Source organism: Nematolebias whitei, chromosome 16 (genome assembly GCF_014905685.2).
Source record: "Nematolebias whitei isolate Nwh7 chromosome 16, NemWhi1, whole genome shotgun sequence".
Classification (NCBI taxonomy): Eukaryota; Metazoa; Chordata; class Actinopteri; order Cyprinodontiformes; family Rivulidae; genus Nematolebias; species Nematolebias whitei.
The window spans coordinates 21654862-21664927 of NC_056513.1; the positions used below are offsets into that span (position 1 = coordinate 21654862).

Sequence of the window (10066 nt, forward strand, 5' to 3'; positions counted from 1 at the left end):
ACATACATACATACATACATACATACATACATACATACATACATACAGACAAACATACAGACATACATAAAAACTACTTGTGTATTATTTTACAATTTCCTTTTGTTCTTGAAGCATGGTCATGATGAAGCTCTGATTGATTCTTATGATGTTGTCTTATAACAAAAATATTGGCAGTTTCTGTGGGATGTTGCTGCCATGAGCAGGGTGTATGAGGTTTATGTGGTTGGTTGGTAAGTCACAAAGTTTATGTAGATGATTTATAGCCAGTAAATTCCAGATCCATAAATGGAATCAATGATTTCTAACAGAACATTAGTTTTACAGCCTAATCAATGTTATCACTTGCTTCTGGTTTTATTGTGGCTGACTGATGTCAAGCGACAGTAACGCCTCTTGATCGAAGGAATTTGACCCAATTGCTCCTCTAAGAACATGGCACTTAGTGGTTGTTGGGACAAAAACGAAGCACACTTTCTGGAGAACAGATATGACACTAGTAAAACCCAAAAATGATTTACATTGGCTATTTATGTTTCCTGCAGAACTGATAAAGGTGTGACAAAGTATTTGAAGAGATGCAAAAAGGTCCAAAGAGGAACTGAGGGTGTGATATGTATACACTTTGAGAGAACAGCCACAGTGTTTCTCAGTACAGATGAGATAACAATGGCACCAGTCATGGTCAAAGGACCAGTTTAAGCCAGAAACCATGCAGACAGTAGTATCAGTGAAGGAACAGTGTAACCTCTGCTTTAGCTGCAGTACAGAACACAATTACTGTTGAGGTTCAAAATAACAAATGTAACTAATGTATATGGTTTTGTTACAATGAGCCAAACAATACTCGTAGCTGGCATGTTCATCTTTAAAGATAATGCTTATTTCAACCATTCATACTCACAATCAATTTTTTTCCCCAGTCACAGCATATAATTCATGACTACTGAGAGTTACAGCATAGATTGAAAGGTAGGGAAACTCACATTTCCTGTCGGCTCAGCTCTTCACTGTGGGAAACCAGTAAAGAGTCCACATTACAGCAAGATGTTATGTAAGTCCACCTATCGATCTCATGCTCCTCTCTACCTCTACTTGTAAACAAGATCCTAATATACTTGTACCCTTCTACTTGGGGCAGCTGCGGCTGAGTGGTTAGAGCAGTTGTCCTCCGTTGATAGAGTTGGGGGGTGTGATTCCTGGCAGTATGCAGTCACATGTCCTTGTGTGCCCCATCAGTGTAATAATGTAACACTGATTAGACTCTGTAGAATTATTTAATTAAATTAGCTTTGTAGAGATGTAGTAGAGTGCTATATGTGCGCGGATGGGGGAAAGCAGGCACATAATGTATTGTAAAGCACTTTGAGTAGATGAATAGATAGGTGCTATATAAGTAAAGTCCTTTTACCATTTGCTTGAGTCAGAAGTTCATTCCTGACCTACAACTGGAAATCCACCCTTTTCTGGTTGAAGACCATGGCTATGCAAGCCACTCCACTGCTTACTGGAGGTTTGCACTATCTTCTGTTAACTTTTTATGACACTGTGTTTATTAAAAATAGCAAACCAGCATCAAAACTGGGCTTGGACAACTGAGTGGACAATACAAAATATTATCAAGTGGATAAGTACTGCTCTTTAGACTTCTCTTCCATGTGCTTACATTTTCCCTCTTTCATTTTTCTTTGCAACATTTTTGTGCATATCTTTTCTTTCTATGTAGATGTTTACCACTGATCACATTTCAATGCTCTAAAGGAATATGCACACGTGTTTAAAAAATAGATATGTAGTTATTCTATCACAGAAAGGGGAGAGGAGGTGTGAAAGGGATGAGAAAGAGACAGGTACTCCTCTTGCACTAACAAGTGTCTGAGATGTGCTTTGATGAGTCTGACGGTGGCTTTCTCTACTTGTCTGTGGCAGTGCTACTGCTGGGAACATAACGAAAAGGTAGTCAAGCACTGACTCTTTTAATGAGGTAATTTCTGTCACAGGCAAGATTCTCCTTGCCTGATTTCATCATGAACGCACTCTGTTGCTCTCACCGAATGTACCTAGACAATTTGTACATTAGTCGAACAAAGGAACAACTGGTACTTTGGATGTTTCTGATTACATTTATATTGTCACCCTTCCAGCTCAGATAATATTGTTCTCAAATTATGACTGGCTCTGGTGGCCAGCAGGAAAACATATGATGCTATGGTAGTTCTTACTGTTTGATGGCTCCCGTTACATGTGGCGCTCTATGAAAGTCCACCTTGTTTGTAGCTGATTTAGTTCCCTTATCTTGTTTTGAGAAAGTGCAATTAAATTTCCTACTCTAGTCTTCTTGTTGTAGTAGCTAAGCTTTTCTGGCAGGCATGTCAATGCCAATATTGGGTCTCTTAAACATAAATACATGAAACAAAGTAGCATCTACTGTACCAGCTCTGCAGTCTCTGCATTGTGACAGTTTCTTCCAATTGCACACTTTCTGACCCACAAACTGTACCACCCTTTCAGCTCAGATGCCTCAATAAACTTTTGTAGGTGGGAGATGTTCAGTCCACATTTCCCACCATACCGCACTGCTTGTCATTGTTCATAGTCAGTGAAAGAAGCAGCCGAACATAGCCCGATGAGACATGTGGGTAGTCATAAATCTGTGCAGCAAAGAAAATAAACGTCTAAGATTGACACCCGTGTGTGGATTAGTGTTTGTTTTGAATGAACCAATTAGAAGCAAAACCACAACAGATTAGTTGGCAAGATATTTTTCTAGCTGTAGCAGCTTAAAAGCAAAGTACAAAGAATATCGTCCTAGAATACCTTCCACACAAAAGGGGAGTTGTCCTTGTTGGGTATATGCACCGGAAGAGGCAACAAGAGATGGCATTTTGTTGCAATTGAGGAAGGAAAGAATAAATGATGCTTTAAAGATGAAGGCTGAAATTGTCTCTTTGTTATGACTTATAATTGTGGCTTTCTATGAGACATAATGCTGCTTACTCCGCTGATCCGAAATTCAGTCCTCAAACCATCTTGTAGCAATTTCATATCCTGTTTTTACAACCCCATCTCCTGCCACCCGATTCAGCTACAGTCCTTCTCAAGACTCAGAAAGAAGCTGAACAAATACTATTTATTCAGTAAATAAACTTTATTCGATAGCAGATTAAACAAAAACATCTCTTAAATAAGAATTAACCAAACTAAGTGTATCGTTTTATTTCTTACTAAAGTGAACAAAAGGTGTATATGTAAAAAATGTTAAGTATTAACTTTTTTTTATTCTTCTTCTTCTAGCATTTTGGTCCTTCATGTGGTTCGTGGGTTTCTGCTTTTTGGCCAACCAGTGGCAGGTGACCAAGCCAGAGGACAACCCCCTGAGAGAGGGAGGAGATGCTGCCCGGGCAGCCATCACTTTCGCTTTCTTCTCAGTCTTCACTTGGGTAAGCATCATTATATGGTAAACTGTTTTAATTAAACTTTAGGAGGGCGCTGCGGCTCATGTGAGGACTGAACGCCTTAAGTCCGTTCCCTTCCTTTTTTTATTTATAGCAGATGAACAATATAAAACTGATAGTTTTGTCCATATTAACTAAAAGTATAAATGTTTATTTGCATTTGTGGACAAATGAACTGATGAGAGTATGGCTGTTTGTTTGTTTTTTTCCTGACAGGGTGCTCAGACTATCTTCTCTATGGGGAAATTAAAGCATATATCATTTGAAGAAGAATATACCAAGTTGTTCCCTCCTCAGCCTCATCAGCCTTTTGTCTGACTCTGTTCTTCCTAACACCCCCCTCCCCCTCGCTGTCTCAACCCTCTGCAGCTGGTTGCACAAACTCGTGTTTCTTCATAATGAACAAACTGGTTTAAGGGCACCTGGTGTAACCTATTACTGCTGGAAGTGCATTTGGCTCTATCTAAACAGTGAGAACAGTAGGGAGAACTGCTGCACAGGTTGACTGAACCAGCTGGTGAATTAAAATGTCTAAACAATTACACTTTTGTGTTTCTTTCACTTGAAAAACTACCTGCCCACTGGAATTTTGAAGCTTTTATCAGACCTCAAAATTGTGTCATAAAACCAACATATAATAAGAGAACCAAACTTACTGTTTGACTGATTGGCTTTATATTTGGCTATTAGATCATCTTACGTCTTTTCAGTTTTTTATTTAGTTTTTATACTTTAAGATTGATGTACATTGAGGCTTTTATCACACTAATACGGATATTTTAGAAAACAAACATTTTGTACCTTGTTTATCCACATGATAACGATAATTTTGGAAAATAAAAATAAAAATCAACACTCAAATTGGAGATTTTTATAAATGTATTTAGTGTATTCTTTCTACATCTGACTGGCTTGAAACTGATTTTGTTGCCAATAAATTGCTAAAGAACAGAGCTGCATTTTTGGGGGGAAAGTCTTTAGTTAAGAGTTAGTTAAGAATGTTCTTTTGCGATTGGCTAATGTCAATGTTATTCCCATCTACTGACCCTTCGTGTATATTTCATCATTACTGTTGTTTGGAAGAAAATGAAATCCAACAAAGTTCAGTCAGGTCATCTGGAATATTTTTTAGTTTTTTTTTTAATGTTTCATCCTTCATCCAAATGACTTCATCAGTCCAAAGAACCACACACAAACTGAGTCCCACAAGCAACACATCCTCACAGTGGACCAACCAGTTTGCTGTTAAGATGGTTTCTGGAGCAGGTCCTCTCCCCTGTCGACTCCTCTGAGTCAGCCAAAGCCAAAGTTGTTCAAAACATCAAAATTCATGCTCAGTTATCCAGGTAGCAAAATCCAACAATGTTCAGTCAGGTCATCTGGATGTTTTCTTGTTTGTTTTGTTTTTTTGTTTATCTTATCACCAGCAAACTGGTTTGTCCACTATGGGAGTGTGCTGCTTGTGGGACCTAGTTTGTTTGTGGCTCCACGGATTCATTTATTATTATTTATTAACCTTTATTTAACCAGGTACATCCCATTGAGATCACGAGATCTCTTTTGAAAGGGAGGCCTGGGCCTGAAGGCAGCCTAACATACATGTTTTTGGTCTGTGGGAGGAAAGCGGAGTCCCCGGAGAAAACCCACATAAGCACGAGAAGAACACGCAAACTCCTCACAAAAGACCCCAGGTCCAACCGGGGATTGAATCCAGGACCTTCTTGCTGTGAGGCAACAGCGCTAGCCACTGAGCTGTCATGCTGCTAAGTCTTGATGAAATCCTTTGGATGAAGGACAAAATACCTCAACAAAAAAACAAAACCATCCAGATGACCTGACTGAACTTTGTTGGATTCTTTACCTGGATTATTGAGCATGAACTTTGATGGGCAGGGCAGTCGACTCGAGGCTTGAAGGTCCCGGGTTCGATCCCCAATCATCTCACATCTCGCGGTGTCTCTGAACAGGACACCTTAACCCCCAGTTGCTCCCGAGGTACTTTCAATAGCTGCCCACTGCTCCACCTGGTGGTGGATGGGTTAAATGCAGAGCCAATTTCACCTTTATATGGGAACATACAATGATGACAATACATAACATTATTATTATGAAGAAGAAAATTAATTTTGTTGTCAAAAGTAGGAAAATACTTGTTTCAGAAAACAACTAGATTAGATAGATAGGGTTCAAGTTTACAGTATTAGAAACCCTTAAACGAGTGACGTCTTGACATATAAGCATCCTCTTCATCCAATCAATAACTAATCTTCCCATTAATGATTAATCTTAAGGTGTGTTCCTTTGTCTTTATATTCATTAGGTCAAAGTCACAAAAATGTCACACCATTATGTTTTTTTTCTGCATTTTCTAGAGTGCATTGCTCACAGTGGAACTGGTCAATGTTCGTTTGACCTTTATTGATTTAATTTGTAAATCGATGAAGAATGTATATTCAGCATCTTGCCTTCACATAGTTGAACAGTTCATGAAACGCAGTTGATCACTCTCCTAAAAGAATGCACCGCAGCGTTGGGACGTGGATTTATGTGGTTAAATACACAATGGAACATAATAGGTTTGTCAAAATCTTGTTTCCACAATTCCTTTGGAAACAAACAGATAGATTTTAATTTCCAGTTTGTGAAAAATTAAGCTGTCTGACTGAAGGCTCCATCTTCAAATAGTTACCAAACATTATAGTGCTATCAATATGATGGTAAAGTACGGCTGATGAAACTTTATTTCTTTAATTTCTCAAGATTTTGTTTCTCTTTGCTGTTGCTGTCTATACCTGAATGGTCATGCTTTACGTCCATTGCTGTTTTTTCATTTTTTTTTTTTGGTTCAAGATTAGTATGTGTTGCTTTAAGGGTTCTGAAAAGCATTTTTGAAGTGGTGCATTTTTTAATCAGCTTCAAACTGAAGAGCCAGTAACAGTTTTGTTGCATATGTATTAAGTATTTATAGCTCGTGCTGTTTATTACTGAACACATACACTGTTTGATCCTACTGGGATTATTCCACTGTGAGCTGAGGTAAGGTTGAGGTTGTACTCTTCATTAACGATGCAGAAATAGCTTTTTTACTTCGCTGCCTTCAGAAGTAACCCGCTGTGACTGACTAAATGACTCATTCAGACTTTCTAATAAGCTTTGTGTGCTTTCTATTCCACTAATCAATGTTTTCTTCTTGCTGTTTCTCTTCCCTCCCAACCCCGCCGCTCTAACACCACTGCTTCATCGTCTGTCTTCACAACCATTCATTTGCTATCAATGCAACTCGTTTGCCCTTTTATTATCCATCTCCACCTCCGATCAACTGTGACTAAGGCGGGTCAGTGCTTCTTCGCCTTCCAGAAATACAAGCTGGGGGCTGACTCGGCCCTCTTCTCGCAGGACTACACTGACCCCAGCCAGGACGCAGCCGGAGCCCCCTACACATCGTTTGGAGGGGATGACTTGGAGAGCCCGGGTGGTGCAGGGGGCCAGACGAACAGCGACGGGGCCTTCGATGGCACTGGAGGCTACCAGCGTCAAGACTACTGAGATGTCAAGTGTCTAATTTAGACGTCGTGAAAATGCCCCAAAATTCTAATTTCAAGTATTTTACGTTGTTTCTGTCAAACTGAACGCGAACCGAACCAGTTTTCAAACACTTCTAGTCCAACTTTACGCTAAACTGTTCAAAGTTTTATTCAGTCACAGGCATAATAATGATAAGCAGTAGGAATTGTGGGGATTGGCTGATTTTCATCTGATGTGTAAGTCAGAAATTTCAGACATCGTTCCAGACTCTGATGTACGTCACACACAACCTCTGGTATGTTTCTGCACTTTACATGAACAAGTTCAGAAGAATCTAAGGTTGTGGATTACAAAGAGTGAGTGTCACTGTAGGTATTGAGGACCTGTGGGAGTTTAGGACACTATTGGCAGAAGGGGAGGTTTGGGGAAATGGTCATCCCAAGGCCGACCAATGTTTGCAATCATACAGTTTTGATCTTTTAAGGTCAGTCGGCACAATGACTGCATCAGTGTTGTGTATAACGCACATATACAGACAGATTCAGGGCACATTGAAATTAGATGCCCGTTTTCGAGGACAAAACCTAATGGTGTATTACAGACAAGCATATCTGGCAACAAAACACTTTTGTGTAAAATGAAAAGAGTGTGTGTATGTGTCTATTGACAGATCTATGTTTTGTTCTTTTTTCTCCTAATGTGAGATACGCTGTTTGTCTTTTCTGCGAAGCTCTTTTCTTTTGCTCGATTGTTGCCTTAGTGCTGACTGTCAAGCAAATACCAACATGCAAGAGTACGCCCAACATACACCACAGTTCACCCTCTGAATCTTTCATGTTGAAACTTTAGCTTTAGTTGGATTTTGTATTGTTTTAGTCTTTAAGAGCATGAAGCTCTTGGAACAAAACCGAGCTTCGTCCATATTATGCAGCGTTTCATTAAAACCATATAAGTCAATGTCTGGTCACTATACAGAGAACTGCTGTGAAGGATTTACAGTTTATTTTTTTCTTATGGATTAAAAAATAAATTTTCAAATGAAAGAATGATCTACATCCTGAGTATTTATGAACATGCATTGCTTGATTTCCTCATACAATAAAGTTTACCTATATCTCTGAATATACGGTATGTAAATCTATAATTTACTGTATTTCAATGTTTGACAGAAAGAGTTTGCTTTATTTTAGGGCACAATTCTAGTCCTGTAAAAATAATCTGAAAATAAATAAAGAAGTTTTATTGTCTATTGAGTGTTTGTGTGACTATATATATATATATACACACACACAAATATATATGTCATTTGTGCCTCATTTTTTCTGTTGCTTTCTGGATAGGAAGATGTTTTTATTTTAGAGATATCCTACTATAAAACAAAAAAAAACACGAGTGACCAAATTTCAAAAGTATATATAAATATCTATGAATATATACTCATATGTACTTTATACTTTAGATCTGTGTAGCTGTAGAAATGTGTGATGTTCCTTCGTGAAATCTGTTTGAAAAAGCACTAGGAAAAAGAATGGGTAAAAAAATGTGTTTGATTTTAAACAATAAAGATAATAATAAAAAAATAATGAATATTATATTGATTGTTTCTTCTTTCATTATTTGTAACACTACTTTTTTCCTTCCTGGTTGTTTATCTTTGTTTTTGTTTTTTCCCCCAATATGGTTAAAAAAAAGCTTTGTTTTTAATTATTTATTTTAATATGCTCAAGTTGGCTTTTCAATTTGCTGTGAAGAGACTCCATGGAATGATTTATTTATGTATTCATTTTAATTACAAACAGGATTGCAATCATTGTTAGTTTGGTAAAGATGCAGAAACGACACCGCCCTCTACTGGTTAGACTTGTACCTGCAAGTTCATATTTTGTGACATTAATGTGTGGTTTGTTGGCTTGTTTTGTTTTACTTCCAACAATTTGTAAACTATTCGGATTTAGTTAAATACCTTAAGTTGATCCTGGCTACTTTTCAACGTCACTGTGGCTGAATTTTCATATTCTAACGAATTTTCGTGGCTTTAAATATAAGAATGGCTTTAAAATATAAATTTAGTTTAATGGATCAGCATTTTATTTTTTTTTTATCGTCCTCTCCCACCATATGTCAAGCATGTTTCAGATCCATGCAGTGGTGGTTTCTGATCTGGGTGATGTAGGCAGCTGCCCCGGGTGGCATCTTGTCAAGGGTGGCACGAGCGCCTGGCCCCGACCTCCCCCTAAAAAGAATACAGTGCAGTATTTCATATAGCCTGTCTAGCCAACATGTCAGTTTCCAGTCGCCCACTTGCAGGTAGTGGGTGACTTCTGTCAGGTGCAGGGCATGTAGCTTCTGCTGAGGTCTGACACACAGGTTGTGAAAGAAGGGGAGGGGGATTCTAACTGGCTGATAAATGCCAAAGCTTCACTACCGCCGCCATGACATTCATCTTGTTTGTTTTTCGGAGGTTAGCTCACCTTGGATTACATTTCCGATTGGGCGGTGCGGTCTTACTGTTCATGTCATGTCAATTAGTTCACTAAGTAAATCACATCATTGATTGCTCCCAAACAAAGCACATTTCATTCATAATATTGCAAATATAGCCAATAGTTTGCAGCTTATTTGTGTGAAATTGCTGAAAAAAAAAAGACAAAAACAAATCTACACACCAAGGAAGGTGAATTAGTTTAGGCCAGACGTGGACAACTTAAGGCCCGAGGGCCAAAAGTAGTTTTTGGACAGTCTCCATCAGGCCCCCAATGTCCTTAGTTAAAAAAAAAAAACTTTTTTAAATAGATTGATTAAAAAAAAAAAAAAAAAAGCAATTTCTCAACAAGACAAGGAAATTTCAATTAAACATATCACGCAAAACAAACAAAAAACATTTTAAGTCATCCTGAATCAACAACTACAGGTCCTTCTCAAAAAATTAGCATATTGTGATAAAGGTAATTATTTTCCATAATGTAATGATAAAAATGAAACTTTCATATATTTCAGATTCATTGCACACCAACTGAAATATTTCAGGTCTTTAATTGTTTTAATACTGATGATTATGGCATACAGCTCAAGAAAACCCAAAATGC

The 10066-nt window shown here is 38.1% G+C and overlaps 2 protein-coding genes across 2 annotated transcripts in view; one reads left to right on the forward strand and one right to left on the reverse strand.

The window, feature by feature from the left end:
• Positions 1-1015, reverse strand: part of ift27 (intraflagellar transport 27 homolog (Chlamydomonas)) — a 41332-nt gene extending 40317 nt beyond the window's left edge. Inside the window, exon 1 of the mRNA XM_037689790.1 lies at positions 987-1015. The gene's annotated coding sequence lies outside the window, so the exon portion shown is untranslated. The remainder of the gene's footprint in view (positions 1-986) is intronic.
• LOC119422419 (synaptogyrin-1) overlaps positions 1-8251 on the forward strand; it is a 30737-nt gene extending 22486 nt beyond the window's left edge. Inside the window, exons 3-4 of the mRNA XM_037689788.1 lie at positions 3295-3440; positions 6786-8251. Coding sequence (XP_037545716.1) covers positions 3295-3440; positions 6786-7001 — 362 coding nt within the window. The 3' untranslated portion in view covers positions 7002-8251. The remainder of the gene's footprint in view (positions 1-3294; positions 3441-6785) is intronic.
• The last annotated feature ends 1815 nt before the right edge of the window (positions 8252-10066 follow it).